The sequence below is a fragment of the Nycticebus coucang genome, chromosome 12 (genome assembly GCF_027406575.1).
Source record: "Nycticebus coucang isolate mNycCou1 chromosome 12, mNycCou1.pri, whole genome shotgun sequence".
NCBI lineage: Eukaryota > Metazoa > Chordata > Mammalia > Primates > Lorisidae > Nycticebus > Nycticebus coucang.
In genome coordinates this window covers 84,031,000-84,049,708 of record NC_069791.1, presented here as the reverse complement: position 1 = coordinate 84,049,708, position 18,709 = coordinate 84,031,000, and the positions used below count along the sequence as shown (strand labels likewise).

Below are 18,709 nucleotides of genomic sequence, written 5' to 3'. Positions count from 1 at the left end.
CCTCAGTCTCCTAAATAGCTGGGACTACAGATGCCTGCCACCAGGCTGGGCTATTTTTAGAAATAGGTTCTCATGCTTGCTCGGGCTGGTTTCGAACTCCTGAGTTCAAGCAATCCAACCACCTCCACCTCCCAGGGTGCTGGGATTACAGGCGTGAGCCACCATGTCTGGTCTCCCCATCATTTTTTTGAGCATCATTTAACATTTTACTGTATTACTACCAAGCAACTAAATATAAGAATAAATCACGGTACTGCTTTTTAAAAAGCCTGGCCATTTGTAAGATATTTCCTTGGTTTCTATAAAACTAAAGTAGAAACTTATCTTTGCAACAGTAAACTCCTCCCAAAATTTAGTATCAAGAAAAAGTGCCTTTTCAGAAAAACATATGCATCACTTTTAGTCAAACAAGGAAAATAAGGAGCCATTTTCTATTCTGCTTTGCCTGCCAGAATGCTCAGGATCAAAATTAGCATTACATTGTTACAACTGCAGCTTTTTCCTTTCCTCTATGCCTGTGGCTCAAGGGCTTGGTGCCTGTGGCTTAAGTGGCTAAGGTGCCAGCCACATACACCTGAGCTGGTAGGTTCGAACCCAGCCCCAGCATCTGTAGTCTCAGCTACTTGGGAGGCAGAGGCAGGAGAATAGCTTGAGCCCAAGAGTTGCAGGTTGCTGTGAGCTGTGACGCTATGGCACCCTACCCAGGGCTATAGCTTGAGGCTCTGTCTCAATAAATAAATAAATAAATAAACTTTAACTGTCTTTTTTTTCTTTTTTTTTTTTTCAGAGACAGAGCCTCGAGCTGTCACCCTGGGTAGAATGTGGTGTATGTGGCTGGCGCCTTAGCTGCTTGAGCCACAGGCACCAAGCCTGTCTTTTTTTTTTTTTTTTATGACTAGCAACTGCCCCATAACTATGCTACAAATATGTGGGAATATAAATTAAAATAGGTAAACAGGGCATTGAAACACCTGTAGGACTGAATTTATTATTATTATTATTATTATTTTTGCAGTTTTTGGCTAGGGCTGGGTTTGAACCCGCCACCTCCGGCATATGGGGCTGGCGCCCTACTCTGTTGAGCTACAGGCGCTGCCGAATTTATTTTTTTTTTTTTCTTTTTCTTTTTGTAGGATTGAATTTAAACCATGCCATTTGGGAATTCATTTTATTGCAAAAACAAAATCTAAATCCCCCAAACAGCGAAAGGATATCAACTTTGAAAATGATTACAAGTTGCTCTTTGAGCACTCCATAAGTTATGTATTGAAATGAATGAAAGAATGAGATCTCCAATTGAAATACAGAGAGCAAAAGTACTGTACAGTTCACAGGTAGGAACTGACAGATGAACATCACTACTTTATAGGAAGAAATTCAGAAAATGGCTAGAGGGGCTTTTTTGATGATGACAACGGAGAGAAGGGACTCATATTTGGACAACTAGTTCACAGAACTTAAGATTTAAAATTGTACAGGGGCTTGGCGCTTGTAGCTCAGCAGATAGGGCATCAGCCACATATACCAGAGCTGGCGGGTTCGAATCCAGCTTGGGCCCGCCAAACAACAATGACAACTACAACCAAAAAACAGCCGGATGTTGTGGCGGGTGTGTGTTGTCCCAGCTACTTGGGAGGTTGGGACAAGAGAATCGTTTAAGCCCAAGAGTTTGAGGTTGCTGTGAGCTGTGATGCCACAGCACTCTACCGAGGACAACACAGTGAGACTCTGTCTCAATAAACAAACAAATAAAATTGTACAGGATTCTGTGTTCACATCCAACTATGTTCTTCCAGATATTAAGCAGCTGACAGAAAGCAGTGAGGCTCCAGAGTCAGACCCACCCAAGTTCAACTGCTGGCTCTGTTGCTTACAAGCACTGTGACCTTGGGCACATTACTTACATCTCAGTGTTTCCTCATATGTCAAGTAAGCAAACTTCGCAAAATGCTATCTCCCAGACAAGTAAGCCTGAATTAAGTCAACAGGAAAATGAACACAAGCTTCTGGCAGGTGCTAAGGAAAGAAGGCCTCTTTCTATTTTCAAGTCACCCATCAGAAGAGATCAGGTGGTCCAGAAGCAAGAGAGACGGGAGGATTAGCTGCAGGACCTAACGCAGCCAAACAGGGGCCGTGTGCTGACAGGGATGGTCCCAGCTAGCTGACCTTTTCCTCTTGCCCCGTTAGGTCACCTGGAGCCATCCCATAAGCCCTTACCTGGCAAACAGCTCCTGGAGTGTGTCTGGAATTTCAAAGTTGGAATTCCTTAGGGCTGAACTGAACTTCTCCTTAAGCTTCTCCACAAACTCTTTAAACTCACTGGCACAAACCTTTTGACATGAGAGAATGAGATATTAAGCCCTTTCTTTTTTTTTTGTAGAGACAGAGTTTCACTTTATCGCCCTTGGTAGAGTGCCGTGGCGTCACACAGCTCACAGCAACCTCCAACTCCTGGGCTTAGGTGATTCTCCTGCCTCAGCCTCCCGAGTAGCTGGGACTACAGGCGCCCGCCACAACGCCCGGCTATTTTTTTGTTGCAGTTTGGCCGGGGCTGGGCTTGAACCTGCCACCCTCGGTATGTGGGGCCGGCGCCCTGCTCACTGAGCCACAGGCACCGCCCTATTAAGCCCTTTCTAAGGGGGTCTTTGCTAAGGTGCACTAAGCAACAAATTCCCACACGAGTTCCCCCCCAGAACCTCTGACCAGCTGCTCCATCTGCCCCACAGGTCACCTGTCGCCTGAGAAGGCTGGGCTGTGGAGGTAGATGCTGTCATCATGCTCAGGACTCTGGAGCAGCTGTTGTTGCCTAAGAGCATAACAGGCCTAACACCTGTACGGCCAGTGCTCTCATAATGAGATGACTTGAATGCACACCATGCAGATCTCTAGTCAAGCCTGTGCCTCGTCACCTCCCTTCTCCCACGCCTGGCTCCCCTGGTATAGCCAGCCTACTCCTTCTCCCCAAATCCCATACTTAACTGGTAGAATCCAATCAGCCCCTCCTCTACGCCTGCACTGCAGCTGTCTTCAGTCCAGACCCAGATCTGATAAACAAACTCATCATGTCACCCTGTGTCCACTGCCACAGAATAAGGTCCCATTCCTTCCTGTGGAGCCTGGCCTCAGCCCTGATGCTGTGCCCACAAGGCCCCAAGCTCCCTCTGTCCTCACTGCCTCTGCCTCGGCTGCTGCAGCTTTTGGGTTTCATCCAGTGCCAATACCTTTGCAAAGATACCATGGGTCACCTATTCTGTTTCTCCCCCATTCTTTCTTATTAGAGGAGCTGGCCCCAGTCTGCTTTAGGGAGACAGGATGTCCAGCCTCCTGGGACAAATCAGGATGGTCTAAGCCAGGGGTGCCCAACCTTTTGGCTTCTCTGGGCCACATTAAATACACAAACACTAATGAAAGCTGATGAGCAAAATAAAAGGTCTATGCATAACTTCTTTTTTTTTGTTTTGAGACAGAATCTCACTTTATTGCCCTCAGTAGAGTGCCATGGCATCATAGCTCACAAAAACCTCAGACTCTTGGGCTTAGCAATTCTCTTGCATCAGCCTCCCAAGTAGCTGGGACTACAGGTGCCCACCACAACAATATCCACCACCTCAGATAAGCAAAAAGTCCTCACATAATAATCCTAATTATGCAGCAGCCTGTTCAGAGTCTTTCAAAATTGTTGAGCAAGTCCCAAGTTTGTGATCACTAATACAGAAAATGTACATATCTAAGTAATAAAATACCTTTTTTTGGATATTTTTTATTTTAAAAGTAAAAGAAAAGTACACAGTATAAAACTAGTGGGATATTTGACATTGTATTTGAGAAATAATGCATCGATACGTGGTTTGATGGAAGTAGTTGCAATTCTTAATGCATTCTCCAGGTGCTCATCAGATATTTTGGTTCTAATTTTACTCTTACTGTGCTTCATTCTTGAAAACAGAAAACAGTTGCTTGCAAATGTAGGTGCTGCCAAAAAGCAATGACATGAATAAGACATGATTGTGAAGTGGGGGATATTTGTCTCTGGAAAGATAGGAGCTATAAAAGCCCAGTAAAGAGGCATGATCAAATTTTCCTTTAAGTTGAATGTCATTTCTATGCATTCCATTTGAAAGTCGGCAGGTGAAAATGGAGTCACAAATGCACCAAAATTTTTATTATTTTCCTGGAAACCTTGAAATCTATTTTCAGATTAGTATATCAAATTGAAAAGCTAGTCTGCATATTTTTTGCTGTTCACAGGACTGTGTTTAGCCAACATGGTAAAATGCAAGAAACTGCCTTATTTTGAGCTTGCTATATAATTTCAGTTTTATTTGGAAAGCTGTTATGGTTTGAAACATTACATTGGTAAGTTGGTTTTCATCTTGAAGAAGAATGTCTAACACCTTTAAATGGTTAAATTCACTAAAAATGGTAAATCTATCAGCAGGTTTTCATCATCAAGTTCTGGAATAAATAAGTTTTTGATAACATAAACAACTAGAAAATGTTTCGCAAATCATAAAATCTTTTCAACATTTGGCCTTGACTTAGCATTTTCTAAAAACAAAATAATGTCACCATAGTCAGTATCAATACTTTTAAGGAGGCTGGGCAAGGTGGCTCACACCTGTAATTCTAGCACTCTGGGAGGCCGAGGTGGGTGGATAGCTTGAGCTAACGAGTTCGAGACCAGCCTGAGCAGGAGTGAGACCCTGTCTCTATTAAAAATAGAAAAACTGAAGTAAGAGGATTGCTTGAGCCCAAAAGTCAGAGGTTGCTGTGAGCTATGATGCCATAGCACTCTACCCAGGGGGACAAGTTTGACACTATCTCAGAAAAAAAAAACAAAAACCAACAACAACAAAAAACAAACTTTTTTTGGAATTGGCAATGATTCAATCCTTTGGCCCTTATGAAATTCATAGTCTTGATGGCAATTTCCACAACATCATCCATTTTTAAAACTTTCATGCATAAATTTTCTTGATGTACTTTGCAATGATACTTCATCAAATCTGAGTTTTGTGCAGCAATTGCATCACTGTTTGTTAATTTTACATGTCACTCTCTTTCACCTACCATCACTGGGGCACCATCAGTAACTTTATCAGGTATGTTGACAATGAAGAAAGAAAATCACTTTCACTCTAGCCTGGGGCAACAGAGTGAGACTCTATCTCAGAAAAAAAGAAAGTTGTTTTAACATATTTTTTACTGTTTCATATAAATCTCTTGATTTAGTTGTTTCTTTTAACAGCACCAAAGAAGCCATTTCTTTGATGACATTATATTTGTCATCAATACCGCTAATAAAAATGGCAAGTTGGGCCAGGCACAGTGGCTCCTGCCTGCAATCCTAGCACTCTTGCAGGCCAAGGCGGGTGGATTGCTTGAGGTCAGGAGTTGGAAACCAGCCTGAGCAAGAGCTAAATCCTGTCTCTGCTAAAAACAGAAAAACTGAGGCAAGAGGATTGCTTGAGCCCAAGAGTTACAAGAGGTTACTGTGAGCTATGATGATGCCAAGGTTACTCTTACTACCCAGGGCAACAAAGTGAGACTCTGTCTCAGGAAAAAAAAAAAGTACAATGAGCCATATTTATAGTGTCAGTGCTTAATCCATTGCTAAAGTGTAACATTTAAAATTAGCAGCTCTGGCCAGGTGCCGCAGGGTCACATCTATAATTCTAGCACTGTGGGAGACGGAGGCAGGAGGATCACCTCAACTATGGAGTTCAAGATTAACCTGAGTCAGAACGAGACTCATCTCTACCAAAACTAGAAAAATCAACTGGATGTTAGGGCAAGAGGCCATAGTCCCAGTTACTCAAGAGGCTGAGGCAGGAGGATTGCTTAAACTCAGGAGTTTGAGGTTGCTGTGAGCTAGGCTGACACCATTGCACTCTAGCCTGGGCAACAGAGTGAGACTCTGTCTCAATAATAGTAACAAAAAAAATAGCAGCTTTACTCTAAACTTGTTTTGATACATTTTTTTCTAATTTCTTCAATTCACCTGGCCATACTCTGGTAAGACAAACTGATCTTAGAAATATCCCTTTTTGGTTTGGTGCCTATAGCTCAATGGCTAGGGTGCGGGCCACATACACCGAAGGTGGCGGATTCGAGCCCAGGCCAGGCCTGCCAAACAACAAAGACAACTACAATAAAAAAAAAAAAATAGCCGGGCGTTGTGGCGGGTGCCTGTAGTCCCAGCTACTTGGGAGGCTGAGGCAAGAGAATCACATAAGCCCAAGAGTTGGAAGTCGCTGAGAGCTGTGACGGCATGGCACTCTACTGAGGGCAACACAGTGAGACTCTGTCTCAAAACAAACAAACAAATATCCCCTTTTTAAAGCTGGGCAACGTGTCTCATGCCTGTAAGGTTATTATTCTGGGAGGCTCAGGCAGGTGGATCACCTGAGCTCAAAAGTTCAAGACCAGCCTGAGCAAAAGTAAGATGCTATCTCTACTAAAAAATAGAAAAATTAACTGGACATTGTGATGGGTGCCTCTAGTCCTAACTATTTGGGAGGGTGAGGTAAAAGGAGCTCTTGAGCCCAAGAGTGTGAGGTTGCTGTGAGCTATGACGCCATGCACTCTATTTACTCTAGTAAAACTCTGTCTCAAAAACAGACAAACAAAAAAAGTGGCTCGGGGCCTGTAGCTCAGCAACTAGGGCACCAGCCACATACACCAGAGCTGGCAGGTTCAAACCTGGCCTGACTGCTAAACAACAATGACAGCTACAATAACAAAACAGCCGGGCATTGTGGTGGGCACCTGTAGTTCCAGCTACTTGGGAAACTGAGGCAAGAGAATTGCTTAAGCCCAAGAGTTTGAGATTGCTGTGATGCCATGGCACTCTACTGAGGGCAACATAATGAGACTCTGTATCCAAAAAAAAAAAAAAAGAAAGAAAAAAGAAATATCCCCCTTTTTTTTATGGCAAATTATATCTGCCATGCTTTCTGTACATTGACTGATAAACTTGGTATCAGTAAATGGCTTTGGTTTTTTGGTATTAAATACGCTACCACATAACTGTCTTTTACAATGAACTCCAAAATTTAAAAAAATTTTGTTGATAAGACAGACTTTTTTCAGTTCTGCTGTTTTGTTCTAATGACACGATCTTTCATACGCATCAAATCTGGTAGCATGTTTTTGCACATAATGCCTTTTCAAATAGTCTTCGAAAACCTGCACAAATTCCCTACAGAGTGCCTTGCTGTTTGCCTCAACAAAAAAACACTCATCTGTCCATTTTTCACTGAATAATCTTCCTTCATCTATTAATTTTTCTTTTTCGGGGTCCTGTTTTCTTTTGAGATGTTTTAGAAGCCATACTGGGATTAAACAATAATAATAGATAAAGGACTATATTTACTTTTACCACAAAAATTAATTGATAGGAAAATAGAAAGCAAGGTTTGGGTCTTTCCACATCTCGCCTGCTGATGCCTGCAGGGCAAGATAGAGGGCCAAATGTAAAGTGTGGTGGGCAATATGTGAGGCACCACCAAGTTGTGGAAGTACCCTTCAATAATCAAGTAAGAATGCTTATGATTTCTAAATAACATTAAACGGCTAACATTGCAATGGCAGTTTGAAACATTAATAATTACTGCCTTGCCAAGTCACCATGAACACATGTACATCTGATGGTGTCCCTTCCACTGCGCTTGGACCATAACCCACTGGAAACTGTAGCCGCACGTGTGTACACACAGTGACAGCGTATCAATGTTTAGTTTACCTGATGTTGAGACACGACCTTATGTCTACAACATTCACGCTTAAGAACTGCACAACTGAGTTCCAACAACAACAAAAAAATCTCATAATGTTTTAAGTAAGTTTATGATTTTGTGTTAGGCCATATTTATAGCCATCCTGGGCTGTACAGGCCTGCAGGTTGGACACCCCTGATCTAAGCCACTTATGGCAGCCTCAGTCCCCTGTGTTAATTAACAGTGACCCAGACTTGCTGGGTCTCCTAGGAAAGGCTGCCTCCTGAAAGCCTAGGGCAGGGCTTTCCCCGCTTCTTCTGCCCTGGAATTCTGAGGTGAGAACCTGAGCTCACCTTGCAACCAAAGGGTGACTAGCATGAGGACAGCAGCTGATGGCTGAGTAGACAGGAAAATGACTGAATGAACCTGGCACCTCGAGGACATCTCTGCTTTGCTGCACCAGCCCAGGACTGCCTACTTCTGGACTGTGGCATTTGGGAAAATACCTTAAGCACCCGCTAGGTTAAGTTTTTCTGTCACTTGCAACTGAAAGCACTGCTAATCTCCTTCCCTGACCTCCACAGGCCTGTGGCTTCTCTCTCTGAAAGCTGATGGTATTGTTATACGATGGCCATCCACTCCCCTGTCACACTTGCCTGTGGCTCCCTCAGGGAAGAGCTGCATCTCCTTTTCCACTGGCATCACCCAGCACAAGGCCTGACTCACACACACCAGAGTAAGCAAGGGATAAACACACTCAGCCAAGCAGAGTCTCAATCTGCAGACAGCTTCCCTCCTTCCCAGCCACCCACCCCAATCCCATCTGGACAGAAAACTTAGAAAGAAACTCATAGCCTATCTGCAAGCTTTCTAGGAAGTATGCTTCAAATTTCTGAAGAGCTGTCCTATTTTCTTAACGAAATTGGCCCAAGGCATACCAGTATTTCAAAGTGGCACGTCAAATTCTAACCACCTTTAAAAACTGATACTTGAAGTCAGATAAAATGAAGTACAAGGCCCAAGAGCTGACAAATTGATTTCCCAAAAGAGCAGGGGAAAAAATGGGACCCAGAGGATATGACCAAAACCTAGACGGCTCTGTCTTGAGAGCAGGAGGAGCCCTACCACCGCACAGGGCCTACCTTGGGGTCGTCATAGTCACATTTTCGATTCATGAAATCCCCAACAAGTGCTTTATCCTGGTACACCTCAGCGAGGCAAACCCTGTAGAAAGAGAAGACAAAAATGCAGTCTGGGAATTGCAATACTGTTGGAATTCAGAAGTATCAGAAGAGTTCTGCTCTATTATTTTTGGCCGTGGCCAACTGTGAAGTTTGAGTTACTTATGTATCTGTACGATGACTATAGATTCTACAAATGAAGGATTTGGGGTCAAACCTGATGGGTCAGGCCTGATGTTGCTCACACTTTACACCTTGGCTCCTCTGAGTATCCATCCTCCACTGGTAACTGAGAGCCTTAAATCCCACCTGCCCCTCACAGGGATTTGGCCAGGGCCAAATGAGCCAACCTATGTGAAAGCAAACTGCACATTTAAAAATACCATACAAGCATTGGTGTTTATTATTCTAAGAAATCTAATCTCCTCCAAAGTAAGAGATTTGTCCCCTCCACTCATCTTTATTTTTCTACGATGTACAGAGACCTGGACTTGCTCAAAAGGAAAGGAAGGGGAACACTTGCTAGGCTCACTTGCTAGCCAGATACTGCAGCCTTCAAAAGAGTATGCCAGGCAGAGATTGTCATTCTATTTCACAGCTTGGGAAGGTGTGGACTCCCTGAGGCTACACAAAGGGAAGGCTTATTATGGTAGTATCATCCTGTAGCACCAGTGAGGAAACTGCCCCTATGTTGATAGATGCCCCATACTGAGGCTCTGAAGGCCAACGGTGAGGACAGAGACCCTGGCCAGCCAACTCTGGTGCTCCATGATGCTCTACTGCCCAGAACTGCTGCCAGGAGAAAAAGAGGGGCTTTAGCCAGGGCTCAGGAAATCCGAGTGTAAGATCTCAGTCCACGGCCAACTCACGTCACCCTGGCCAACTTGCATGCTCCCTCTGGGCCTGTTGGACCAAGTGATCTGAGCCCATTCAGATAAAAAGTCTAAGCTCCTACACACAGGAGAAAGTGGCTTCACTCAGGAAGGCCCCTGGCTATAACTAACTGAGCAGTTCTCGGCTGGGGAGACTCTTCCCCGAGGTACCTAGAGACCTACTTGGTTGTCACAAGGGAAAGAGAGGTGCTGCTGGCATCTAATAAACCAAATATGTTGCTAAACTTCCTACAATGCACGAGACAGGCCCTGTGACAAAGAACTATCTGACCTGCATGTCGATAGTGCCAAGGCCAAGAAACCCTGTTCTAGCGCTGAGTTTCCTCCACAGTAGACAGCTGGGCTGATTTCTCTCTATACTCTGACTGCCTGCAGGTAACCCTGTGGCCCAACCTGTAGTCAAGCTCTCTTCCTGACTTGTGGCAGTGGTTCAGATGGCCAGTCAGTGGCCATGCTTCCCCACCACCCTGTTCTATCTCCCCTCCTGCCCTACTCTCATGATGGCTACAGTGCTTTGGTACCTTCCTGCACCACTCTGATGCTCTCTGGTCCTCCCCACTCAAGCCCTCCTTGTTAAGGGAGCTAGAAGAAGAATCTGGCAGGGCTGGCAGTGTCTTTATGGCCTTAGCTCTGTGAGAAGGAGATGGTGGGCCATTGGTATTTACTATTAGTAAGATCTAATAATAAGCTTACTGGTACCAGTCCATGACTAGATGCTTTGCAACTGCCAGACAGCTGCTATCCTCACACATCCCCAGGTCATGGCTAAGAACACTCAGGGAACACCTAGCTCTGGCGAGAATATGGCAAGTATGTTCTCTCCAATAACTCCACGTCCTGTCTAGCTTCTCCCTATTTGATGGGCCACCATTACATCGCTTTAAGAGCTGCTCTGAGTGCTGAGACAGCAGTTGAAAGTCAGCCTCTGCCTCTACCACCCACTGGGCATGTGGTATTCATTTCTTTAGCTAGGAAAAAAAGGATAATGGCACCTACTTTTCGAGGCTTTTCTAAAGTCAAAATAACACCAGGCATGTGAAAGTGCCCAGAATCAGGTCTGTCCCTCAAAAAATCAAAGTCAATCTCAAAATAGCCTATTGGACAGCTCAGTGTGCTCCATCTGGACTTCACGCTAGACTCTTTAAGCAAATGAGATGAAAGACGAATAAAGAATGAACAGAAGTATTGGGATAACCACGTCCCAGTGTGATAAAATTTCAAATGTGGCTTACTTATAGTTCAGATAGGCTTGTGGATTTCTCACTATGTAGCGAGCTCTTCGTCCGACTGAATGAGATGTTTTATCCAAAGACTCTTCAAAGGTACCATGCAAAATGTCCCGCACAACTTGCCAGGGGACAAATGGGCCCTTCACCTGGATCAAACAGAGAGCAGAAACAGAAAATCAGTATCTTTAGAGCGCATGTTATGGGGAATTAATGGAAAGGAGAGGGGAAAATATGTTCTATGGAGCCTCTGTGCTCAGTGAATCCTCACAACTGTCACCTCCCATGTCTAAATCACATTCACTGGGTGCCAACTATTTGCCTCGGGTTGACTCTGGGCAAAGAAGAATAGGACAAGCCCTCGATGTCCAGTGGGAAGGAGTCTTATATCTCTAAGAATGAGGTGTCCTGGGAATAAGACTGTAAGTTTGAATGGATGGACTGGAGGGGCAGCCACACAGAACTGTCAAGAACCTCCTGGCTCCTCCAGCTACCTCAAGGGTGGGATGGGGGGACCCCCTTCCCATCTTCCCATCCCCCTTCCCATTCACAATGACAAAGCCATTGTGAATGAAGGGAACAGAAATTAGGGATAGCAACATGTCATCTTTTGGGATCTTCCTTAGAGAAGGGGTTGGTTGGAATTGAAGGAAGGACTGAGGAATAAGAGTGTATGGGACAAACAATGAAGAAAAAGGATCTAGTTCTTTCTACCACTCTTTCGTGCCACCCTATTGGTGGGCGTGAATGTCCTGGCTGATGCTATCAGGGCGTTAACAATGCTAAAGAGAGAGGCAAATGCCAGGTTCCTTCCAGGATGTGCTCCAATGTCATCATCCAGTTTCCAATTATGAGGATGAAGCATGGTTACGTTGGCAAATTTGAAACCAACGATGATCACAGAGCTAGGAAAATTGTTGTGACCCTCACAGGCAGGTTAAACAAATGTGGACTGATTAGTCTCTGATTTGATGTACAACTCAAAAGATCTAGAAAAACGGCAGAAATAGAAAAATGGCAGAATAATCTGTTCTCATCCCACCAGTTTGGTTTCATTGTATTGACAACCTCAGTTGGCAACACGGACCACAAAGAAGAAAGACAAAAACACACAGGAGGGAAAAATCCTGGGATTCTTTTTCCAGAGATGTAATACATATTTACAAAATAAAACGCCTTGATGGAAATAAAAAGGGGATGAATCTAATGAGCCTGTAGGTAAAGAGAATGCTGGGCACAGGACCTCCGACTAGGTTTCTCCTGGCTGCCATGGTTGAGACTGCAACACATAACCAGGCTCTTATAAAGCTTCCTCACCTACTCTATCTGGTGGTACCACTGCCTGCAAGGGGCTCTGGATTGGAAGGTGGCAGAGATCATTCTGGTGGCTCCTGGACATCTGTCCACCTTGATTGCGCAACCCCCGTGCTGCTGTAAACTGTGATGTGGAGGGCAGCACAAAGTAGCAAAACATGGAATCTAAAGTCAGTGAGGTATTCTGGGGAACAAGGTGGGAGAACTCTGGCTTGGGCTTCTTCTCAGGGGCAGTGAGATCAGAGAAAACAGGAATAGTCATCCCAGGGGGCCAAGAGGTACCAGAGGCAACAAACAGTGGGACACACAGAGAGAGAACCAGTAATCACGGGCTCTTGGCAGGACCAATGAAGCCTTTCCAGAGTACAGGTAGTTAGGGAAAGATAAATCAGTTTTTCAGGTAATGAGGGTGGGAGGAGGGGAGCAGGAAAGGGCCGGATTCCTGGTGAAGAAAAAGAACAGCTCTGAACTATTTTGCCTGGAGCTAGGCAAACATTTACATGTATCTAGCTGAAGGCCAAAAACAAACACACAAAATGGTATATAAATTTATAGGATTTGGGGCTACGCTTCTCCCGACAGCCAAGTGGAGTAGAAGAGGCAAGTGGGCCCAAGGCTGTGAGCCCTGGAAGGAGGGGCCCGCGTGTGGGAAGGACAGGGAGGGGCTGCGAAGGGCAGGGGCTGGGGCTGAGCACCTTGGCATTGAGGATGTTGCTGGCGATCCGGCAGAGCATGAGCAGCCCATCCTCCTGCATGGTCCAGGTGACACGCAGCCGTGTCATCCTCTGCAGGGCGCTCTGGTCAGCCTCATCATGGTAGCGTGGTCTTTTTTTTCCTTCTGGGAACTCTCCTAAAAACACTCATGGCAGAAGAGAGGAGAGACCTCTAACAACTGATTTGAGCTGCCACTCTGGGGAGGCGAACGGTCCCTACCCCACAAGTAAGGTCTGATCAAGGGTAACAGATTCTCATTGTATCTATAGTCATGCAAACTAGCCACAAAAGACTCAACTGGCATGACAGATTATTTTTTAACCCCCTGTCATCATTTCTCTTTGGTCATTTTTCACAGTGAGGAGCTGGACAGCCTATGTGCAGCCTCTAGCTAGCTCGTTTAAAAGCCACCCTCCAGGGCAGTGCCTGTGGCTCAAGGAGTAGGGCGCCCGTCCCATATGCCGGAGGTGGCGTGTTCAAACACAACCTTGGCCAAAAACCAAAAAAAAAAAAGAAACTAAAAGCCACCCTCCAGTCTCTCCCATTGCGACACCAAGTCCCTTGAAGGCAACTTACACAGAAGCTTACAGCACACTCTAGGTGTCTCCCACATCAGCAGGACCACTGACTACGGTGTCACTGGGCACCCACCTCTCCCCTGCTCTGTGACCTCAGGGGCATTGTACAGAGACATGTGTGCACCCTGGGGCCAACAAGGCCTATGTTCCAGGACTGTCTTGAGAACTGAACATGAAGGGATATGAAACACTTTGTACAGTGCCAGGCAAAAAGTAGCTACTAAATAAACAATAGCAATGCCAGCATCACGGAATATTTACTATGCACTAAGCACTGGTTTAAGCTTTTTACATATGAAACTTACAATTAGACTACTACTTTGCAATATCATGAAGATGGATAGTTATTATCACTACTTTATCTGTGCCAGCAGGATACTGCAACCTGCTCCAGTCACAAAGCTGAGTCAGCAGCAGACTTAGGACCTGAGTGTGTGTGTCTAGTCACGAGGTTTTCCAGGGTCTCCTGCCCTGGGGGAGGTATTAATAGCAGTTTCACAGGGCAGACACCATATGCTATGGCCAATTTCAAAATACTGTTTGGTGAGTCTCACTGCTTAATGAGTTCCAAAGTAAGGCAGAAGAAAAGTGGGGCAAGGAAATTTGGGATCAAAGAAACGACACCACCGTATTTTGCCTTGTGACGAATTCAGGTCTTTGTGAGCCAAATTGGTCTCAAATATATCTTGTGAGAAGCTAAACTGAAGGGCCCTTTCAACTGATGGAATGCTATTTGTTACAAATGGCAGCTAAATAAACCACTAAAACAGGTTCCTATTTTAACATTCTGTTTTTATCTGAAATAGCTATAGCTATCGGGTCGTTGTTAAAACATATGGACCACTTTGGTGACATAAAAGTGGTCAAAAAAAATAGATACTAGTCTCCTTACCAGCCCCCTTCTGCTATAAATACTGACCAGATGAGGAACCCAAAATGGCAACCTAAAAAGACACCCGGCAAGGTGCTGTGGCAGATTGGAAGAGATTCTGCATGTTTAAATAACTCCCAGATTTCCTCTAATTTAAAAGTGCAGCATGCCTTTGAACTTTGGTTTGATTAGCATACGTGGAGATATTAAAAGGTAAACCAAAAGAACAACAGGATTTTGGCTGGTTGTGATGTGGTTTTTGCGAAGGTTTCTTCAGTTGAGATGAAATTAGAAATACAAAGTGAGGGAGACTAAAGCAAGAGACTCTACAAAAAACAAAGACAGAGAAAGCAGGGGAAACATATGGGAAATTCAAGGATCTCTCAGTCTGCCAGATGGGTCTGGAAAATAAAACAATCATCACAGAGAGTTAGTGCTACAAATCAGGGGAAAATGGGAACTTGCATCTGAGAGCAGAGCTGAGGCCTGGCTGGAGTGAGACTGGGGCATGTCTCCAAGCTAGAGCTTACAAAGATTAAGGCCCAGAAAATGCAAACAATCATCATGTAACCTTTTCTCTTCCTCTTGAGCTTCTTTCCAGGGTCCTTCTTCAGCCTTTTCCGCTTCTGGCTTTTCCCACCCCTCACTCTTCGGCTTCTGTCCAGGGTAGGCTCTTGAACAACCTCAAACTGCTCTTCCCTGTCAGCACAGAGCTCAGAGCCTGTTCTCGCTTCTCCCCAAATATTCAACCTGCCATTGCCTAGAAATAATCACAGTGACAAAGAGTTTTAGGATGAGCTCTACAAAGGATAAAAAGGCCAAATTGATTGTGCAGTGAGTGGCTGCTTTGGCATGAACTGGTACCATGTTTATTTCTGGGGTCAGCGCCCAGCACACATACCTCCAGCGCTGAGTGGCAGTGGGCGCTTGGACAGGAACGTCTGGAGCCTCACTGTGAGCCCATTCTCTGTAGCGGTGTTCTCCTAAAACCAAGTATGGTGCTGGAATGAAGCATGAGCCTCCACAAATCCCTGGGAGCCCAAACGCACTAAGATGTATAGTCTCTGAGGAAGCCAAGGACCATTGCACAGGGACTGCCAGGGCCCGGCCCCAGGCTGCCTGGGAGGGTGGAGCCACCTTATCAGTGCACATGCACTCCCTCTGGAGGACTTGTGTAACCCAGACGTCCCATTCCTAATTTAAAAAGGAAAACCTGTCCATGGCACAAAGTTAGAATCCATTGGAAAAAAAATAGGTCAGGTAGACACTGAAGGGGCTTGATACACTTTCAGGACAAATGGAAGCCAATGTGTGTGTCTCTGGTTAACTCTGGTTTCACCAATTCAGAAACTATGAACCAGGAAGGGACAGGAGGAGGATAAGCAGAGGTGACACCCCAAGGTGGTGGTCACAGCCCCAGAGCCCACCTTTCTGGGTTTGTTGATGATATAGCTGGTCCAGATCCAGTTGCGCTTTAGGTGTCCATAGAAACTGGAATCGAGCCCGGCGGCTCCCAGCCCATCTCCAGGGATCAAGCCTTCATCTACAACCTCACGGCTCCCACTGAGAGACAGGAAACAAATACAAAAGAGCTTTCCTCAGTAACTGAAAAGATAGTGCAGTCAAAGGATGAGGGGGCACTTATTTATAACTAACATCTACCTTCCCAGAAAAATACCCAGCCAGTATAAGTGAAAAATTTGGGGCTCAGGGTCTGTAGCTCAAGCGGCTAAGGCGCTGGTCAAATACAACAGAGCTGGTGGGTTTGAATCCAACCCGGGCCTGCCAAACGACGATAACTACAATCAAAAAATAGCTGGGCGTTGTGGTGGGGGCCTGTGGTCCCAGCTACTTGAGAGGCTGAGGCAAGAGAATTGCTTAAGCCTAGAAGTTGGAGGTTGCTGTGAGCTGTGAGACCACGGCACTCTACCCAGGGTGATGTTTTGATGCTCTGTCTCAAAAAAAAAAAAAAAAAAAAAAATTGGGTTCCTAGTGCTGGCAGGTTTCCACTTTTGCAAGGTAAGTAAAAAATAAGATTTTTATATAAAATCTCCAACTTGAATTCGAACAACTGATTGAATTTGTTTTGTTTTGTTTTTTGAGACAGTCTCACTATGTCACCCTCAGCAGAGTTCCATGATGTCACAGCTCACAGCAACCTCAAACTCTTGGGCTTAAGCGATTCTCTTATCTCAGCCTCCCACGTAGCTGGGCCTACAGGTGCTCCCACAACACCTAGCTATTTTTTGGTTGTAGTTGTCATTGTTTGAGAGGCCTGGGCTGGATTCGAACCCGCCAGCTCCAGTGTATGTGGCTGGCGCCTTAGATGCTGAGTACAGGAACTGAGCCCTGATTGAATTCTTAAAAACAATATGTGAGCTAAATAAAGTATGCCTATGGTCAACTTTGGCCTGCAGCCTGCAATTTGTAGCATCAACACCAGAGATGCAGGCATCAGGGAGGAGTCTGGCATCTGGATGGGTAGGCCCTGTGCTGCCGAGGGTCAGACGCACGTGGTGTACTCCATCATGGCGCACTTGCGCTCCAGGTTGTGCTTGTCCATGGCGCTCTCCTGCTCCTTCTGCAGGCTGCCCTCCTCGTCACTGGTCTGCCCTGGCCCACTACTCTTCCTGACACGTGGGTAGCGCACCACACCTAGAAAAACAAACACGAGTGTGACTGTCACAGCTTCCTGCTATAGCTCTGGTGGCTGCAGCAAGCTGCTGGGTGATGAGGGAAGAGTGGATTCCTTGTCTGTGAAGAAGCTTCCCCCACCAGACCAGGGGGTCTGAAAGTTGCAGGACCTCTTTTTGCAAAATACCTCATAAAAGGGTGTCAGAGGGAGCAGAAGACAGGGTTAAAATGCTGGTGGCTGACCTAACAAAAGGGTTTCTATCAGGTAGAACCTGAAAAGGATGGAAGGCAGACAGGAATCTGGGAGTCCAACAGGCTCGGGGAGTCCAGAGCAGAGGAAGGCCAGGCCTTCCTGCCTGGGGGTCCCCATGCAATTGGAAAGCCCCAGGGAAGTGCTGTGAGCCAGCACGCAGAAGCCAAGCAGAAATGACTGCACTATGCAGCACAGCAGGGATCGGGAAGGATCTGCACAGATAGCTGAGATGGCGTGCAGTGTCCCTGGGCCTCACTAGGTTCCAGGAGCAGCCAAAAGTCTCCTAAGTTCTCAAGAGGTGCACTTGAGTGTAGTTGAGAAATTACATTAAGTTATCCTACACTAAAGATTACACTTCTTAAAAGAAATTTAAAATATAACTAAAACAACTTGCTTGAGTAGCTGAGGGAAGATTACATTAGCCTGCAACCTGTCAAACACCCTCTCACAATATGCTCAAATAGACACCATGGCATGATGGTGCAGCAGTGGGGGACAGAGGCAGTGGGAGCTCATGCCCTGCACCTCACAGTTGGAACTTTACATAAGACATCTCATTCAAGCTTCACCTCAGCCCCATATGGTAATGGTAGTGGTGTTCTCAGTTCAGAAATAAACTAAGGCTAAGAGAGGTTACAAACAGCTTGCCCAAGGTCGTCTACTTGAATGAATACTTGAAATGGTGAATACTTAATGCAATGCTTCTCATATACGAGTAACAACTGCACCACCAAACTGTTTGTCAGAAAGGCAGAACTTCTGGGCAGGGCTCAGTAATCAGCATTTAACATTTTAGCTTTGGGGCAGCACCTGCTTTAAAATATGATTACATCTTATTATATGATGCATTTCCCCCAGTCCTTGGGGGCAGAATGTCTTTAAGTGTTTGTTGAATGAAGAAACAATCAATGCCTGATTAATGGACTCAATAAGCCTCTGACATTTCTGCTCTTGAACACTAAAAGGGATAGAAATTCACCAATTGTCAGGCCTGAAAATCTTTGGTGCGAATTTTACATGCTGGTTCACAAATTTTTATCTAGGTATAAAATGTGGAGGAATTAGGGCATTATTAAAAAATCTAAAGTGATAAAAGCCTACCTAGCTCACTACTGAATGCCAGAAGATTCTATGAAACATACTGCTCTCAAATTTGTCTGGACCCCTTAAAGTTTCTAAGTACAAGCGCTCATTACTCTGTTGGCATTAAATAATTCTACCCAAATAACTGTGTGACTCCTACTTTGCAGAAATTGTGATATGGATCTTTCTGTTCTGTGATGGGAAGAACAGGATCCAATTCCTCTCACAGGTGCAAATTGAATGT

The 18,709-nt window shown here is 45.1% G+C and overlaps 1 protein-coding gene across 2 annotated transcripts in view; it reads right to left on the bottom strand.

Annotated features, from left to right (window-relative positions):
* Window positions 1-18,709, bottom strand: part of GTF3C1 (general transcription factor IIIC subunit 1) — a 102,425-nt gene that overhangs the window by 19,668 nt on the left and 64,048 nt on the right. Inside the window, exons 20-27 of one of the 2 annotated variants that reach the window (XM_053554664.1) lie at window positions 17,009-17,150; window positions 15,923-16,058; window positions 15,397-15,478; window positions 15,067-15,255; window positions 13,028-13,191; window positions 11,025-11,167; window positions 8,861-8,942; window positions 2,218-2,330 (exon numbers count right to left, since the gene is read on the bottom strand). In XM_053554664.1, coding sequence (XP_053410639.1) covers window positions 2,218-2,330; window positions 8,861-8,942; window positions 11,025-11,167; window positions 13,028-13,191; window positions 15,067-15,255; window positions 15,397-15,478; window positions 15,923-16,058; window positions 17,009-17,150 — 1,051 coding nt within the window. The remainder of the gene's footprint in view (window positions 1-2,217; window positions 2,331-8,860; window positions 8,943-11,024; window positions 11,168-13,027; window positions 13,192-15,066; window positions 15,256-15,396; window positions 15,479-15,922; window positions 16,059-17,008; window positions 17,151-18,709) is intronic. The other variant, XM_053554665.1, reaches the window with a different exon arrangement.